The following is a 19,584-nucleotide window of genomic DNA, read 5'->3' as shown; positions in this document are numbered from 1 at the left end:
TGCCTCCTTGAACATGTGTGGGTGTGTGGTCCCCAGTAAACACAGCTGTATCTGTGGTGTCAAGGAAAGCCTTCCAGCGCACACCATTGGCATTGGTGGTGAGGTGGCTTCCTAGTTCCTTATGCCTCGCATTAAGGTCACCCATGATAACACTCTGCTCTTCAAGAACATACTCAGGAAAATTTGCAATATTTAAGGCACCAGCATGAATGTACATGTTTACAAAGTAAATAATTTCACCCACAGTGTGTAAGCAAACAGTAATAAATTCAATACCCTCAGTGACCCCCATCTCCATGAAGTTAACTGGAATCCCTTGTTTAATGTAAGTGGCCATCCCCCGACTACTGCCGTCACCACAACTGAGGGTGTGGGAGGCATAACCCCCCAACTCAGGCACCCTTGGCTCTACCTCCTGTAAGGCAATAATGTCAGGCTTATGGAGAAGGACATGAGAATGTAAGTCAGTGAAACGGGCATGTAGACCATTGACATTCTATGGTAGGGTGCGGAAAGTCTTACCGTTCATCGCGATGGTGTTGCATCTGTGTCTTCAGGCCATCCACTTCCTGTGTCAGGCGAGACATCTGCTCCATCAGCATCTGCATGGCTACTATCAGATGTCCTTGGTCTGGCTCGGGGCTGGCAGTCTTCAGATGTCCCTGGTCTGGCTCAGAGCTGGCAGTCTTCAGATGTCCCTGGTCTGGCTCGGGGCTGGCAGTCTTCAGATGTCCCTGGTCTGGCTTGGGGCTGGCAGTCTTCAGGTGTCCCTGGTCCGGCTCGGGGCTGGCAGTCCGCCCTAGGATTGGGCTGTGGCACCGCTTCTTCTTTCGGCTGACCAGTGTCCATTCACCTGCATTATCCTCCTCACAGTCTGCCACAGGTGACTTGCTCTCTGAAGCAGGGGGAGCAGGGGCCATCCCTGAGAGGCTCCGGGGCTGTCGTGTGGCTCCCTTGACTGGCTTGGCAGGGGTATCCATCCTCGGTGTGGGTGCAGCATGTTGTGGTCAATGTTATGTTACCACGAAGAGGGCACAAGAGTAGCAGTGTCGTTAGTTCAGGAACTCTCTCACACTGTCTTCTCAGGGGAGTTAACGAAAACACAGCTTGGGTTCTCCTTATATTAACAATACAGTTATTTACACTACACAAGGATAGTCTTGTACACACACACACACACAGTCCACAGCTCCCTGGCAAACGCCCGGGGGAGCACAACGGCCAGCTCGTGTGTTCGTCAGACTCCAACTAACGTAGCTCCGTCTTGTCAATCTCTTGTCAGCAAAAGCTCACTGACACCGGTGATCGACTCATATATTAAAGAACAGTTACAAATGCATTGGTTACAATAGTTAAAGTATTACTTAATCATAAATGAAAGAAATAAAATATATGATAGTACTAAATATATGTCTATGGTGTTATAATTACATATATATAATCCAGCAACCAGAGGTTCTCACACTGAGCCTGTGGGAACGTATACTGACTTAGCATAAGAAGTACTTGCATATGAAAATGAAAGGATGTGCTCCTCGCTAAGATCAGCCTCGCTTCTCACGGCTGTGTGTAGAAACAAGGAAAAAAATAATTATATACAATTCATACCCTAACAAGCAGCAGTTGCACATTGCCCTGCGGCCTTGTCCTTTACCGTGGGTGGGTCACACAGGCTATGCTGACACACGGCACTCTCTCCTTGGCCCTGTTGAGCACCGCTGGCTAGGGATGGGGTTGGGGCCACAGTGGAGGTCTCACTGCATAATGTGTGCTGCTGGTTCTTGAAGGCGGCAAACTCAGTACTGAGACCAGAGACCGTTGCAGTCAGATTGTCCACTTTGGCGACTAGTGCACTCACCACCGCCATTAGCTGCTGGGTAGCGTCGGTGCCAGGCAGTTCCTGAGTGATGCCTGCCTGGGACACTGTGTTTAGAGGCACAGGTGGCACTGTAGTAGTGCGCTGCGGCAAAGGTGGTAACACGGCAGGTGTGGTTGAAGTGCCAGCGGTGGGGCAGGAAGGCTGGGACAGGTGAGGTGCAGCGGCCGTGAAGGAGGGCTTCGTCGCCCATGCGTTGGTCTGAAGAGGTGGAGCCTGGCAGAAAACAAGCCTGGGCCGACTCACCTCATCCGTGGCAGGCTCCCTTTGGGGCCGAGGCCTGACAGTGCAGAGGGTGGAGTGGGTGTTGTGGTCACCTCCACAATTGCAGCAGTGAGGAGGGATTTTGGTGCCCTCCTTGATCTTATCCAGGCACTGTGCTGACTTATGGGGGCCAGCACAGTACCTGCAGCGAGGGGCAGACTGGCAGCACCATTCCTTGTGTCCCCAGCGACTGCAGTGGCGGCACAGGTCAGGTTCAGGTGTATACCGCTCCACACGCCGACGTCCAAGGCCCAGGAGATTCACTTCAGTGGGCACCTTGCCTGTCACCACTCCCAACAGTTGGGGCCTTGCCATCTGCCCCACCATCCTCCTCTTCAGCCCATGGAATCCAGCTGGTACCTCTATCAGGTTGACATTAATGTTGGTCGCCACTCCATAGATAATAACAGGGTGAGTGCCATCGTCGCCAGGGCACTCCATAACCAGGCCCAGAAAGCCCTCACTTACCAGGGTGGCGTAAAAGGAGGATAAGGCTGGTTCCGTCCATCTTTGTACAGTGGCTGCAGGTCTGGGTGTTGTTTCAGCAGGGCAGCAAACCAGCTGAAAAGCTCACTGGCTGTCTTTCCATGGCCAGCAGGGAAGAACAGACGACGCCTTTGTTTACGGTCCGAGGTGGCAGGGGCAGGTTCATCTCGACAGGGAATCTGGTCAGCAGCAGCATTTTCCTGGTGTTTTTCCTTGCCAGATGGTGCAGGACGAGGCTCCTCAACAATCTCCATGTCCTCTAGGGCTGCTACGCCTACCTCCACCTCAACAGTGCCTGTGACGACCATAGTTCTTTGTGCTGGGCCCACGTGGGAAGCAGCAGGCTTTGTGGCGGGAAGCACCACCAAACCCAGGCACGGACGCTTATTTTCTGTCTTCTTCTGGCTTATTTCTGGCTGGCAAAACGGGCCTAGACCTCCCTCAGTAGCCACTGAGTACGCGTGTTCACTCCAAATCACTTCTGATTTTCTCTTGTAGGGGGCTGCAATTCATGTAAACACAGAGTAATCATTTTGACGTCCTTCCGACTCAGCGGGGAGGACGCAACTGAGAGATTGCAGGACTATATTCTAGATGAGGAAACAGATTTGAGTAGCTAGGATGTAAAATGTGGAGGACGAGACTAGGGAAATAGTCGAGACGACTATTTATGTGGGAGGAGGCAGTGTTGCGAAGGTGTATTGCAGCAGCCTCCCAGATAGGTATGTGTGCCTGTGTGAGTGTGGAGCAGCGTCATAAGAGAGTACATATGGGTAGTTCATATGAGTACATATGTGCAGACTTTAGCTAAAGGGTGAGCGAGGTGTTGGTTGCTCGTGTTTATGAAACTGTCACACCTTAATGGAAGGGACGCTGAGCTAGGCCTCCATGATCGAGATGTGACCCTGGAGATCACGGGGAGCCGAGCCGCGCCACCCAGGTAAAGTCCCTCTCCCCGACACACACGCCCCGGATCCCGAGAGGATTGTGAGGCGTCCCCTCCCTGAAGAAGCTGAAGGAGGGTCGCAGCAGTATTATATCAAGCACCAAAACAATCCTAGGCGTGCTAATTAAAAAAGTTGAAATTATAGAATGCCGAAAGTGTTATTTTAACAAGAAACAAGAAAATATAGCTAGAGATCTTAATATGGATTATAACTTGATTTATATTGTTGTCAACAAATAAAATATGTGTTCACCACAAGCTTATTTTGAAGGAAAAACAGTGAGAAGTGTGCGGAAAGGCGGCTAGCTGTGATGGACATAGTTTTTTTTTCTTATGTAAGAGGAATAACTGGCCAAGGGCAACAAAAAAGTGATAAAAAAAAAAGGCCCACTGAGGTGCCGGTCCCTAAAAATGTGAAAAGGAAAGGTGACTCGTTGGTTGGTACAGAAGTCAGTTTTTTTCCCCAATTCTAAATCTTGAGTGAAAAATGTATGTGTAGCTAGGTGCATGTAATTTTGTGTGATGAAAGAGTTATCTGTAGAGGGTATCCATCTACAGACAACTCTGTGTTGTGAAGCACAAAGGGAAACGTTCAGTGAGGTCACAGCTAGCTGTAATGATAAGTTCACAGCACCCTTTGAACCAGTGCTGTTAGACCTCACTGGGAGTAATTATCAGGTTAGGTTAGGTAAGGTGTTATTGGTAAGAGTTAACCCATTTCCTCTCCATATCCTATTTTAGTCTCATATCCTCCATTTATTATTATTATTTTTTTTTCTTTCTCCCTCTTTCTCTTGTTGCCCAATAGCGTGGCTTTATACATGTGACGTCAAATCAGCTGAGTGAAAGAGCTTCGAAGGGGAAGCCGGGAAACAAGGAGAGCGAGAGGGACGTCTGTACTAAAAGTCCCCCAAAAAAAAAAAAAAAAAAAAAAATCTTCCGGACGCAGATTTTAACACGTGAATTCCGGACATGAAAACTAATACGAGGGACTTCAAATAGATTTTAAGTGTGAAAGCCCGCGCTATACTCTATGGCAGAGTGTGTTGGCTTGGCAAGGTAAGCGACGTCAACAGTCAACACCAAGGATTGGTGGACGGCGGCAGCGTGACTAGAGCTTTTTGTGATACTTTCGTATTACACTGTATGAGTGTGTAGCCCTCAGCTTCACTGCCTCTGCTGTAGCAAATACAGGAGACCGTAGAGCACATATCCGTGTAGTCTGTAGTAGTGGTCACACTTCCAGTCACTTAGTGCCTTGCCTCACTCGTCCCCTGGCCCTGCCACCAAGAGGAACGAACCAATAGTCCCTACTGGTTAGAAACTAGTGGCGTCCAGCCATCACCACACTGCAGCAGGACCACATTAGTAGCAGGTACTGCCAGTCTGCCATCTTATTACTGGATGAAAAACCCTTCCTACCCTTATTGTTTTAGTGAACATATTCCCTGCGATACGACCCACCGGTGGGTCATCAGTTACTATCTACTGTTGCGATGCGATCCACGGGTGGATCGTTCAACAGTTTTCACATATATCACATTTGATTAATCTTATTTTTAATATAAATGTGATGAAATACCTAGTGAAATTTCAATAAACAGTATGTGTAGGAGGACGTAAAAAACAGACTGATTAATAATGTGAAGCTTATTTCGTTTTCAGTTTTATAAAAATTATATGAAAAATAGTTTTGTTTCCAGATTTTCTTTCTAAAACATGTAAAAAAATATTAAATCTCTTGCATTTTTTTCTTCAGAAGGTAAAACTTATTTCTATAAGAAATCATTGAAACAGGAATTTCAATTGGACATTCTTTGACAGCTGCAATGATTTTGTTTTATTGATTTTAATTTTTTTCCTTATATTATTTGAGCAATTTGTAAAAAAAAAAAGCTGCCAATGGTGACTCCTTTGAATTGCATAACTATATATATATATATATATATATATATATATATATATATATATATATATATATATATATATATATATAAATAAACATATGTAAAGAAACTAAACAATAAATAACAAAAAATATATGCTGTAAAAATTAACTGGAAAACCTTTTTCTTTTTTTGTAATACATGTAAGATAATATAGTTATCTTGCATTTTTCCTTCAGAAGAACATAAATGTTTTTTATAACAAATAATCAAAACTGAGATATCACAATTGGACTTTCCTTGATAAACTTCAATAATTTTCTTTATTGATCTTCATAATATCAAAATTTTTATGATAGTGTCGACCGGGGAATATCAGACCCTCCAACGAACCGGTACAATTCGGACCGCCTCATTCTTATTTACAATAAATTCATATATAAACATCTTTTTGAAGTTTTGAGCATTTCACGATAGAAAGTAACTATTTTCACATATCTTGTGCAGGTTTGATAAAAGAAATCGATACAGGAAAGAAATTACAATTATATGACTGAAAGCACTGAATCGTAGCCAAAAAAAAAGGTGCGGTAAAGTTTGTTTACCAAATCAGCGGTTTTGGCGAACTTTGTTGTGGCGGTCAGACGCGGCTAACTATCCTCTTCCAAATTGATGATTATAGAGTGTTTTACCTCTATTTTAACATGATTTCATCAGCAATACTTTATTTAGCTTCGTTTTCTCACAATTAATGCTCACTTTTTGGTTTAATTTACCCCGGTAAGGAAAATGTGTCCAGAGGAAATTAGTGCGCAGTTGTTTATATTTTGAGAATATGCGTTAATATTTTGCCCTGTGCCATCTTTGGCTTATAAAGGGGATTGCTTAGACTCATTATATACCCAATAATGATTATTAGGATAATTAGCATAATTTAGGGAAATTTTTAATGAAGACTATAAGCCTATAAAAGACTTCAAAAACCTAGGAATTGTCCGCTCACACTCTCTCTACAGGCTAGCGAGCGATAGCGAGCTCAATAATCTATAGAAAAATGAATGTGGAAACCAATGAGCAGTATTTTTACACAAAAAATCAGCTCCCTGTTGCTCGTTAGCCTGCAGAGTGGGAAGGAAAATTAACGTGACCAGTCTTTTGACACCCTGAGCCTATACCCTGTTTTTACTCAGCTGATCCTCTTTCGTCTGCTAGGAGTGCCCATTAGTAATATATATACATATAATCTGCTTATTATATGCTTATGTATCACTTCATAGGGACCTTATAAAAATACCTTTCACATTCAGAATAAATAATCTTCTTACTGAATACAATAACTTCAAGTGTTACACCAAAACATTGGCTAAAGTAGGCAAGTAAATGAGTAGGCTATGTAGTCTATGAGTAACAGTTTTTTGTTCTACACTGTTTCTTGCCATTGATTTTGTTATTTTGAATGTGAAAGGCTCAATGTTTATGAAATAAAACTTTTTATTTTTTTGAGGAATTACATCCATTTATATATATATATATATATATATATATATATATATATATATATATATATATATATATATATATATATATATATATATATTTTTTTTTTTTTTTTTTTTTTTTTTTTCATTTATAAAGGGTGGTTCAAATTACCCCATGGGTGGTTCACATTACCCCATTTTTTGATAACTGTGAACCACACTTATTACTTCAAAGCTGAAGAATCTGCTATGAATGATCTTTTTATTTTTGTTAGTGATTTAAAGGCAATAACTTGCTTATGTTTTCATAAAATTTTTGTAAGTTTATCTTAATAAATGTGGGAACAGTATCAAAGTTTGTCAAAACCTGGTCCAAATTACCCCGGTTGACACTATCATCTTTGTTATCATATTTTATCTTCTCTCTCTCTTCTGTTGAAGTAAGTGGGCTATAAAACCATGTAGCATTCATTTTCTAAAATATGGAAAATAAAGAGACAAAAATATCTAAACAAATTTTGGAAAGGAAAAGTCTAGTACAGTATAGAGACGCACTGAATATTGACAAATAAAGTATGCCCACCAGTGGGTTGTATCACAGAGAATTCAAATATTTTTCACGGTGTGCGATGCGACCCGCTGGTGGGCAAACACTTTGAGGTTGCCAGTTCGTTTGGGTGTCCTCCCAGACAACATTCTACTCTTCTCACTTTGCTGGCTTGACCAGTACTGATGTGACAACAATTTATTTGTATCGCAGTGCGGGTGAGTTCACCGTGCTGGCAATTACAGGGAACGTGTTAAAATGACGCGTCAATTCAAGGGATTTCAGTAAATATATCCATTACTCTATTCCATTTCCACTACCACTCTTGCATTCATCTCTCTCTCTCTCTCTCTCTCTCTCTCTCTCTCTCTCTCTCTCTCTCTCTCTCTCTCTCTCTCTCTCTCTCTCTCTCTCTCTCTCTCTCTCTCTCTGTCTCTCTCTCTCTCTCTCTCTCTCTCTCTCTCTCTCTCTCTCTCTCTCTCTCTCTCTCTCTCTCTCTCTCTCTCTGTGTGTGTGTGTGTGTGTGTGTGTGTGTGTGTATTTACCTAGTTGTAGTTTTACAGGGCCTGGGCTTTATGCTCGTGTGGCCCGTCTCCATATCTACACTTATCCAATCTTACTTTAAAAGTATGCACACTCGTTGCAGACACTACTTCTTCATTTAAACTGTTCCATGTCTCAATACATCTCTGTGGAAACTATATTTTTAATATCTCTCAGACATCTTCCTTTTCTCAGCTTTTTACTATGCGATCTTGTTCTTCGGATGTCATATTCTTCTCTCAGGATCAGTTTCTCATTATCCACTTGGTCCATTCCGTTGATCAATTTATAAACTTGTATCAGGTCTCCTCTCTCCCTTCTTTGTTCCAGGGTTGGTAGATCCATAGCCTTTAGTCTCTCCTCATATGTCATCCCTTCAAATTCTGGAACCATTCTTGTAGCTATTTTTTGTAGCCTCTCCAATTTCCTTATGTGTTTCTTTTTATGAGGGGTCCACACTACTCCTGCATATTCCAATCTGGATCTTATTATAGTACTTATCAATTTCTTCATCATTTCTTTGTCCATGTAGTGAAATGCTACTCCAATATTCCTTAGCAAATTATATGTTTCTCTAAAAATTCTATCAATATGGCTTACTGGTTGATTGTTTTCTTCCATCGTCACTCCTAAGTCCTTTTCCTTTTTAACTTTCTCCAGTTCTACTCCATCTCCCATCTTATAGATTCCCACAGGTCGTCTTTCACTCTTTCCCATTTCCATGACATGGCTTTTGTTCACATTGAATTCCATTTCCCACTTTTAGCTCCATTCCCAGATCTTATTTAGGTCTTCTTGCAGTATTTCACAATCCTCTTTTTGCTTTATAACTCTGCACAGTTTCGTATCATCTGCAAACAGATTTATGTAGCTGTTCACTCCTGGCATATCGTTAATATAAATGAGAAAAAGTATTGGTGCTAATACTGACCCCTGTGGCACTCCGCTTTCTACTGCTCTCCATTTGGACTTCATATCTTTAACTACCGTCCTTATTTCTCTCCCCCTCAAATAATTTTCTATCCATCTCAATGTGCTTCCTTTTAAGCCACCCTTCTCCTCTAACTTCCATAGTAATCTTGCATGTGGCACTTTGTCAAATGCCTTTTTTAAATCCAAATAAATGCAGTCAACCCATCTCTCTCTCTCTCTTGTACTCTATCAACTATTCTAGAATAGAAACTCAATAAATTAGTTACACAAGACTGTATTTTTCTAAAACCAAATTGGTTATTTGATATTAATTTGTTGTCTTCAAGGAACTTGATCCATTGTTTCTTTAGTATTCTTTCACACATCTTGCATATTACACTAGTTAGTGATACCAGTCTGTAATTTAAAGGTTCTTCCTTCCTTCCGCTCTTATATATGGGAACCACCTCAGCTCTTTTCCATTCTACTGGTACTGTTCCATTTTCTATTGAGCATTTTATGATGTTGTATATAGGACTTGCTAGTTCTTCCCTACATTCTTTCAGTATTCTGCCTGAGACTTCATCCGGTCCCATTGCCTTGTCTTCATCCAGTTCCTTCATTAACTCTTTTATTTCAAGCTTGGTTACTTTAATCTCTTTCATATAGATTGTCTCTCTATTACCCTGTGGCCTTTCAAATTTAGATTCCTTAGTAAAGACCTCCTGAAATTTTTTATTTAATAGTTCTGCCATACTTTTTGGGTCTTCCACCATCCCGTTCTCTCCTTTTAACCTTTCTATTGTTTCTTTTTGCCTAATTTTTCCATTTATGAATCTATAGAACAATTTTGGTTGCTCCTTACATTTTTCGACAATGTCCTTTTCGAAGTTCTTTTCCTCTTCCTTCCTCACCTTAACATATTCATTTCTCACTGCCTTGAAGTTTTCCTTATTTGCTGGATTTCTATTTCTCCTCCACCTTTTCCATGCTCCATCTCTTTTCTCCTTTGCCCTAGCACACCTTGCATTAAACCAATCTTTCTTTCTTTCTTCTTTAGGTCTATATTTCGGGACATATTCCCCTGACTCCTGTTTTGTATATTTCCAAAAATAAGTTATATTTCTCTTGCATTGTCTCTGAGTTTTCCATCTCCTCCCAGTCTACGTTTTAAAATAGTTCTTGAGATTCTCAATATCAGCCTTTCTGTAATTTAATCGGTCTCCTTTGTATGAATCGTCTCTATCTTCCTTTCCCTCTTCTATATCTATTTCTAATATTGCATGGTCACTCTTTCCCAATGGGCACTTATATCTTATATCATCATTCATTTGTATAGCCCTTGTAAAAACTAGGTCCAATCTCACCGGCTCGTCGTTTCCTCTGAATCTTGTGCATTCCTTTACTCTCTGGTCCATCATATTGTCTATCATTAGGTTCAAGAATCTTTCTCCCCAGGCTTCTTCCCCCATACCACTTTCATAATTTTCCCAGTCCACTTCTTTACAGTTGAAATCTCCTACTAATATCACTTTTCTCCTTTCTTTAACGATTCTCGTTAGACTCCTTATTGTGTCATCTATCATGTCTTTATATTCTTGATTGGTCCATGAATTTGTTTTGGTGGCACATATGTTACAATGATTGTTAACTCTTTTTTTTATTAATATGCATCTTAACATACAATACTTCTGCTTTTCCTTCCCCACATTCCACTTGGTTGATCACTATCTCCTTCCTTAACATAATCATGACTCCTCCTCCTCCTTTACCCACTCTGTCTCTTCTCCATACATTATACCTATTATCCAAGTCTATTTTGATTGCCTTATTTAGTTTTGTTTCAGCCAGGCATACAATATCTGGATTTTCTTTCTTTATGTAATCTCTTAATTCTAATTTACTTGATAAAACCCCATCTGTGTTCGTATACATCATTTTTAGTCTCCTGCCTTTATCATTTTTAGTTAAACTTGTTCCACTTGTGTGGTGTGTGTGTGTGTGTGTGTGTGTGTGTGTGTGTGTGTGTGTGTGTGTGTGTGTGTGTGTGTGTGTGTGTGTGTGTGTGTGACGGTCGCCTGCTGGTCACCCAGCCAGTCTTTCCCATTATGGAGCGAGCTCAGAGCTCATAGACCGATCTTCGGGTAGGACTGAGACCACATCACACACAACACACACTGGGAAAGCGAGGCCACAACCCCTTGAGTTACATCCCGTACCTCGCCGCGCCGGGACTCGAACCCGGCCTTCTCGATTGTGAGTTGAGCGTGCTAACCACTACACTACGCAGTGTGTGTGTATGTGTATGTGTGTGTGTGTGTGTTTGGATTACCTGGAGAGAGAGAGAGAGAGAGAGAGAGAGAGAGAGAGAGAGAGAGAGAGAGAGAGAGGTGGAATTTCAGTGAGGAATATCTTAGAATGCCAGTGTCCCCAACACATTCTTTATGCATTTTTTTGGAATGGGGTGATTGCCTAAGAATTAGTCAGAAATAAGAACAGTATTTTGTCTGGAGAAGTTCATGCAAGTGCATTTGTTGATAAGAAAAGTAAGACCCCCAAAAAAACATCTTTGATACAGAACAAAAATATAATTTTGTAAAGATTGAATATCACTAAAAGCCTGAGATTTTATGGATGGAAGCACAAAATACAGTTTGAGATCACCAACAAATAAGACGTATTTGCATCAAAGATCAGCAGAACACACATCACATCAGAAAGCACATAGTTGTAAAAGTTGTACTAAAAAGATAATAATGATATAATGTGACAAAGAAACTAGTATAGACCGGGGTGAACTGGTCCCCCCTGCCAGTTGGGGTGAATTGGGCCACTCCTCAAAAATTTATGAAAAATTTGAATATTGAAAAAAGTGAATACTGGGCTTGAAAGCCCACTTCAGTATCTACACAACCTTAAAAAGTTTTTGGTCCTGACCGAAAACTTATGGTTCCTAGGGCGTCCCCAAAAAAAGTGTGTTTTTCAAAGTTGCAAAATATTTGTATCCGAAAAAAAAAAAAAAAACAATTTCTTCTGAAAGTACACAAAATTTTGTAGAATTTTTATAAGAATTGCAGATCATATAGACAATTCTCTGTTCTTTTGCATGCTTTAATCAGAAATAAAAAATTCCTTTTAGTTTTAGTGCTATAGGCACTTCAATGAGTGGCCGGATTCACCCCGGTGTATTTCGTATACCGGGGTGTATCGGGCCACCACACTTTTATTATGTTTTTGCTAAATCAAAGCTTCCTAATGTTTTTTTTTTTTTTTTTTTTAGTTAAAACCATCATTAATCTTCCTCCTCACATCACTGATGTACTGCAACCTCTTGATGTTTGCTATTCCAAGCCTTTGAAGACCAGGTGGGATGCCACTATTGCCAAATGGCAAGCAGCAAACTGCTCGGAAAATTACCAAAGGGGAATTTGTAGGTTTGGTGGGCAAGGTTTGGGATGAATGTTTCAGTCTCCCAATTGTAAAAATGGCCTTTAAAAAGACTGGTTTGTATCCACCTGACTGCAGTGTTTATCCAGTGAAAACATTCAACCCAGATCTGTATAAATTATGCAAAAGTGTCCAGACATCTTCAGAGCCAGTCCACAAACCAGCGACTCCAAAGAAGGTCAGTCCTTCCAGAGAGATGATTTCCCCCTCAACCTCTTTTGAGCAGACAATGGCAGATATTTCAGAAAGCCTTACCCAACCACTAGTGGTACAACGCAGACAATGGCAAGAAGAAAAATAGATGTCCATAGTTGCGTCATAACGCACGATGAGTTCTTAGAAGCAGTCGAGGAGACAGAAAAGATGATCCTTGAAAAGAAGAAGAAAGCAGAAGAAAAACAAAGAAACAGAACCACAAGAAAAAGGAAAGAAGTTTCATCTGGGGAAGATGAAGATGTTGACAACTTTCTGGGAGAGTTTGAAGAAGAGACTAGAAAAGAAAAGGAAAGCGCCAGAAGAAAGGACATCAAGGAAGAGATTCCGCAACAGCACTCCACTAAAGGAACCCAGTTCAGCAGAGGAGGAAGATGCTGAGCTATTGAACAGCAGTCATTTTTCAATCAGCAGTATAGAGGACACAAACGAAGATGATTATGGAAAAGCATACATTGGGCGTGTGATTTTGTGTGGCAAAGAGCTCTTGAAAATGAAGTTTTTGGAAAGAAAACCAAATGACGCATATGACAGGCCAAAAAAGGATGATGTTGATGACTCTGTTGATGTGAAATATGTTTTATGGACCCATAAAGCTTGTGGGCACAACACCTTATCAGATTCGAGGTGTGGATGTGGCCTATAACAACTATAAAAAATCTAAAAACATATTAGAGAGAGAGAGAGAGAGAGAGAGAGAGAGAGAGAGAAAGAGAGAAAAGAAAAAAAAGTAAAATACATAAAAGATACTGAAAAAAACATTAGAACTTTAGTGGCCCAAAGGGTGGTCCAATTCACACCAGGACTTCGGCATAGAGTAGGCCACTTATTTATGTTAATAACTTCTATAATGATGAACAAAATTAGTATTTTCTTTCAGGGGATATGTATCACATAGTAAGGTACCTTCACACAAATTTTCAATTGATTTGGCTGATTTGTGTAGATTTTATAATAAAAGATGTAAAAAGTGACCCGAATTCACTTTGGTCTACGCTAATCATATTGAAGAGTAGCAGGAATCTTTGAGAGAGGAATAGAATATAGAAAATAAGGAAAGACAGAAACAAACAATACTGGGATTGATAGGACTCAAATTGAAATTAAAGTGCTTAAAAATTGGGTCCCATACATTTTATGATTTTCATTTTGTTTACAATTTAATTGTGTTACAGGAATAAATAAGAGTGCAGTGTAGTGTGAAGCTGATCACAATGTTGGTTCAAGCCTGCAACAAGGACTCTCTGCCCAGCCTTAGGGATTTCACTTTGATTCTGGTGAGTGTGTTTGATAAAGACTGAAAAAGAAAATGTGTAGTATTCCCAAAAGAACACATGCACTGTATACAGTAAGTGGTTGACTGTTGGAATAAGTTGCAGTAACAAGCTGTGAGTGCTGTCTCATTAAACACATTTAAAGGAAAGATACGAGTTACTCACACAACAGATAGAAATGGAAGCAGGCCATAGTACAAGTAAACCAGTAGTTGACTAGAAAACTGAATCTTGCCTGGTATTGTAGTGTTCTCATTTTGAAGGGAAACACCCAACTAACAAGAAAGTTTGAAGACTGATATTGACCCTTATAGCCTTCAGCCTCCTTTCTCACACACTCTTCTGACTGGCATACACAAATACATTGCATTTCTTATTCTGTTATTCTGGTATAAATGATTCACTTGCATTTATCTGTGTTTCTTGTTTGTAAATGAAACCCAGCGATGGACAAATGAGCAGGTGGGGCTAATCTTTGCAGCCGTCAGTGAGTGTTGGCAATGCTGGACAGCTGGCAGTGGACCTGCTCATCACCAACATGCCGTGTGAGAAGGTGTGTCTTCTGTGTCAGCTTGATGGCCACTTTGCTTTACTGCACTGATTGTGGTATCGCTGATTAATGATAATGTTCTTAATATTATGTACGTAGTACTTGCCTTTAAATATATATATATATATATATATATATATATATATATATATATATATATATATATATATATATATATATATATATATATATATATATATATATATATATATATATATACATGTGTGTGTGTGTGTGTGTGTGTGTGTGTGTGTGTGTGTGTGTGTGTGTGTGTGTTAGGTTAGGTTAAGTTAGGTTAGGTTCATGAAATCAAATGATGATCAGTCTCTACCAAATAAAATGTGCAAGTTTTGATAATCTACACTGAATGATTTAGAGATGAAGAACAGACAGTTTTATGGTAAAACATTTAAATATTGTGTAGAGCTGTATAATTCAGTGCCTTGTTGTAATGGTGGTATTGATGCAGTAACTTTTTATTTCATTATAGGTGGCAATTGTGCACCATACAGCACTGTACCCATTGGTGGGAGGCAACCCATATGATCCCAACAGCAAAGAGGTCACCACCAGTGCTGACTTGTACCTACTTGCCTCTCAGTCCTTGGCTGTGATGCAGATCCGGGCACCACTAATCAGGGTACTGTAGTTCGCTGGCTGGTTATCTTGCTGTGTGTGTGAAGATGTTAATTGTCTTGTTACAGAAGGATAAAAATGGTCATGCCATTTTTGTCTTCTCTCAATGTTCACTCTTTATCAGTCTGTACCTTGTATCCTTTTACAGTGAGTTATCAAGTGTCTTTCACCTCGTTACTGTTGTCCTTAGTCAGGCCCCAATGCATCACCTAACAACTTTGTATTGAAAGCAGACTTGGATGCTTTCTTATATTATACTTTATGATGTTGATGATTGCAATAGTAGGAATGTTTTAACTTGTGGGTGTGACAATATCCTAGTGCTTTGTTGGCACGATCTATAGACGGAGCGGCAAGCATTCCTGGTGGAGCTGACAGACTGGTGCAAGGCCGGGGTGCGGGAGATAGTGATGTTTGCATCCTGCAATGCTTATGAGCGCTGGGACAATAGCCAGATGACCGGCCCACAGCTGCGTTACCTCACTTCCAGAACATCACAGCAGAACATAAAAGATCTTCAGTGAGTGTGCAGTCTAAATATTTTTATGACCAGTAAGGATAAAACTGGCCATATTCACTGTACCACAATAACAAAAAGTACATAATATCCCTCAAAGTTGTGTAAATGACTTGGTAGCTTGTCACAAGAGGCAATTTTCTTTAAAGTACTGAGTTCATATAATTGTGCCTCCTTTTCTTGAGTATTGTACAGAAAATGACATTATAGTATTTCTGATGATAGTGGTGGCAGGGGTGGTAGCATCCCTTGCTTCTTGCCCTCTTCACACACCACTTGTGATGATAATAGTGTTAGTCCCTCATCTCTTGCCCTTTTCACCACCAGGTCTGCTGGGGCTTTAGAGCTTGAGAAATGCACAGATGAACATGGAGTTGAGCAGCCTTTCCTCTCAGGCAGTGGATTTGTAAAGCACTTTATGGAGGTCTGGTAAGGTTCTTAAGGTTCAATCAGTGAGATGCACTGATGTATGTATTTTTATTTATTTATTTTTCTTTTTTTTGTCTTGGCCTATAGCACCTGTATGTAGCTTGAAGAGCTTTGGAAGTGCTGTTAAGCTTCCACCCATTAGTGGCACAGGCAATTTTATTTATAGTGGTACCCATATTAGGGCCCATATCACCACCCAAGCACATCTTTGGTGTAACCAGCTAGAACCTGGGTATCATGGTGGCATGTAGGTAACTTTAAACTACTTGAAAAATGGCAAATTACCAAGGTGGTGTGTGGTGGGATTCGAACCTACGCATGGACGTCTGCCCGATCCTACTCTCATCACCTTATCTACTACACCCCTTATGTATGGATGTAGTGGATGCTTCTCACTGAGTTGGATGCCTCAGTGCTGTAAAGAAAGGCTAATAAAAAGAGGTTATCATGATAATTGACAAATTGACAGTGATAACTTTATTGGTGATAACCAATAACTGGTGACAGATTTATCGTCCAATAAGCTGACAACCAGCAAACGATAAATCTAAAATTCCAATACTAGCATTAACAACATTGATGTTTTAGATAACAAATCAATAAATCCAAATCTTAATTATTGTTATCTTAGAAAACTTGGAAAAATCTTAGAAAAAGCTTCAAATTCAATATTAATCCTGTCTCTTCACTAATGAAAAGTAACGTTTTAAGTAAAATAACTATATTTGATTTTGAAAGTTTAAATCTTGAACATACTTACGTTCCAGCAACTAGGACTACCAGTTGTAATTATTGATAGTTGAAAACTAAAAATATTTTTGATATCAGTGAATCAATAACATTGGAAAGTAATGACCAGATGACCAATAATGCCAACCTATGTACTGTATATCATGATAGTAATAATGCACCTTGGATCCATTCAGTTTCTTTATCCTAGAAAAAATAAGATGAATGGCAGGCTGTTGGTGTTTTGTCAGTGTGTAATAAGCATAAGGAAAGGAAATGGAAGGTTTCTGTGGCAGACATTAGTATAAGAGTGTTGGCAGTGAAGAGAACAATTTTAGTGATGGAGTAAAGATGAAGATTGTGGAAATCTATCATTAACATTTATAACAGATTTTGCTTACACTGATTTTGTATGTTGCAGTGACCTCCCCACCACTGTGCTCATCAAGTTTGTCGAGGAGGGAGACAACTCAATGGATGCTGTGATGCTCCTCAACTTTCTCAGTTCCTGGAAGAAGCTGGTGGAGGTGAGTTGTCATCCCCAACTATTGAATTATAGGAATGAAAGAATCTTATTACTTCACAAAGTTTCTCTCACTTGTCTTCTCTAATCATTAATGTCCTTTTATTTTATTGTGTTTCAGAGGGAAAACATAGCGTGGAAGATGCCGTTTTCCTGGAAAAACATGTTTGGTAGACCGACACCAAGGGAGATCTACTGAATTACCCACATGGAAGAGCATGGTGTCTCTTTGTTGTGACCATGAAACTTGTTAATTATTTGTCCAGCAAAATGTCATGAAAATTGCATTCTGGTAATGAAAATTGTGGAGAGAGAGAGAGAGAGAGAGAGAGAGAGAGAGAGAGACTGTCCTCTACCATCCTATAATCCATGGGTGTAGCAGCTGAGTTACAGAAGCAATGTTATATCAAGGCATGGTGGCTTTGTGGTTGTATAAGTACTGAATAGTACAGAGAAATTGTAGAACTGATTTTTACTTTGCTTCTCTGTACATCACACCCTGGTGCTCATTTAGGATATGTTCTCTCTCTCTCTCTCTCTCTCTCTCTCTCTCTCTCTCTCTCTCTCTCTCTCTCTCTCTCTCTCTCTCTCTCTCTCTCTCTCTCTCTCTCTCTCTCTCTCTCTCTCTCTCTCTCTCTCTCTCTCTCTCTCTCTCTCTCTCTCTCTCTCTCTCTCTGAGGTTATTGTACACTATATATGAGGCACTTAGTGTTGGAAGTGCAAATCCCCACAAAATGAGGTTTTGAGATATTTGACATTTGAAATATATTAGTTTGAATTTATTTTACTCTTGTGGGCCAACTCCAGCCATAACTTATTTTTAGATATTTTCATTTCAATATTTGTTTTTAAAATTTGGTAGAAAATTTCATGAAGATAGTTGTTTTTCAAATCAATACATGCTAGTGAAGATTTTTTTATTGGAAAAGCATGTAGTATTATCAATAAATTGTTTCTTTTTCACGTGTTTAATGTCTGAATAAGAAAAAGTTGTTACTATCTCAATGCTATGTAAGTATACTGCAATGTAGGATTCTAACTAATTAGTTCTTTTGCCAAAACAGCCAGACTTGCAAGACTGAAACCAGTGTCATGCATAAGAACATTTTTCTTGCTTCAGTGGCTTGTGTAGCTCTGGCCAAAATTGTTTCTTCTTTGTTACGTCCTTTCCCGGGTTTGAGGATCTTGCTTTTTCTTCCTGGAATGTCTGCCTGACTTGAGGTCGCTATCACTGTTGATGTTTTAATTCAGGTAGTATTCACAGGTAATTTTTTGTAGATTCAATGATCTCCGTGCAAATATAAAGGGAGCACCTGTCAGATTAGATGGAGGTGATCTCATCTGATTGGCTCTGTGGGAAGTGTGGCATGGCATCAGTGTGCACCTGCCACCCATCGGTATCCAATCTTTGCTACAATGCACTTTCTCTTGATATTTTCTGTGCAGATGACAAAGTTTTTAGTGCTAAGTTAGGTGCATCCCTAAATTCAGAGGGATTTTTGACTATGTAAAGGCAAATATATTTTGACACAGTGACATGAAGATAATGGTCAATAGAATACTCTAGCAGGTCCAACACAGAACATATGGATTTCCTTACCTATCTTTATTTTTACAAGGTTTACAAAGAAGGGCAACACCACTGTGTGAAGAACTGAAGTACTGAGACACAGCAGGATGTGGATACTATGTAAGCTACAATGTTCATGTTTTTTTTTCATTTAGTTATTTGGTTTTTTTTATTTATTTGTTTATTTTTTTTATGGAATAGGGAAAGCTGGCCAAGGACAACAAAAAATAAAAAGAAAAATCCTACTTGATTGCCAGTTCCCTTAAAGATTAGGAAAGTTAGCAAAAAATGTCTTGAAATAAGTCAAGTCATAGGAAGATGGAAATACAGAAGCAGACAGGGGGGTTTGCCATGGTACAGTGGAACCATGCGTGCTTTGGGGTCCGAGGGACCTCCAAGCGCACGGGTTCGAATCCTGTCCACGGTCCAAGTGTAGGTTGGGCTTCCTCACTCAGGGCAATGGTTTTCTAGCGGGTGGGCTTTGAGATAGGAGGTACCCCAAAAAATATCCCCTTTAGCCCATAAATTTCCATTAAAAGCCCACATGGTATAAAAAAAAAAAAAGTATGGATGATTCAGAATACTGGCTAACTCTTGCATTAGAGAGTTGGACAGTATAGGGGTGAGAGGAAGAAGAAAGTCTTGTGCAGTGAAGCTGCAGGAGGAGGGGAGGCATGCAGTTAGCAAGATCAGAAGAGCAGTTAGCATGAAAATAGCAATAAAAGATAGCAAGGGATGCAACATTCCAGCAGTGAGAA

At 40.1% G+C, this 19,584-nt stretch overlaps 1 protein-coding gene and 1 long non-coding RNA gene across 4 annotated transcripts; both read left to right on the top strand.

The window, feature by feature from the left end:
* The first annotated feature begins 4,628 nt into the window (after positions 1-4,628).
* LOC123500079 (proteasome assembly chaperone 2-like) lies at positions 4,629-18,216 on the top strand. Of its 3 annotated transcripts, XM_045248722.1 has the most exons (8): positions 4,629-4,947; positions 13,774-13,875; positions 14,354-14,425; positions 14,913-15,062; positions 15,403-15,578; positions 15,903-16,004; positions 17,155-17,260; positions 17,378-18,216. In XM_045248722.1, the coding sequence occupies exons 2-8, from the start codon at positions 13,813-13,815 to the stop codon at positions 17,453-17,455; spliced, it is 747 nt and encodes a 248-aa protein (XP_045104657.1). In that variant the 5' UTR covers positions 4,629-4,947; positions 13,774-13,812; the 3' UTR covers positions 17,456-18,216. The 3 variants fall into 3 exon arrangements, with proteins under 3 accessions (XP_045104657.1, XP_045104660.1, XP_045104659.1); XM_045248725.1 differs by lacking the exon at positions 13,774-13,875; XM_045248724.1 differs by lacking the exon at positions 4,629-4,947 and having other exon boundaries at positions 14,317-14,425.
* On the top strand, positions 11,274-18,216 carry LOC123500080. Its single transcript, XR_006673168.1, has 2 exons — positions 11,274-11,328; positions 17,567-18,216. It is a non-coding gene; the product is annotated as an uncharacterized LOC123500080 (long non-coding RNA).
* Positions 18,217-19,584: the final 1,368 nt, after the last annotated feature.

The sequence above is a fragment of the Portunus trituberculatus genome, chromosome 50 (genome assembly GCF_017591435.1).
Source record: "Portunus trituberculatus isolate SZX2019 chromosome 50, ASM1759143v1, whole genome shotgun sequence".
Lineage (NCBI taxonomy): Eukaryota > Metazoa > Arthropoda > Malacostraca > Decapoda > Portunidae > Portunus > Portunus trituberculatus.
The sequence above is the reverse complement of the archived record's forward strand: the minus strand, read 5'-3'. Positions and strand labels throughout refer to the sequence as shown.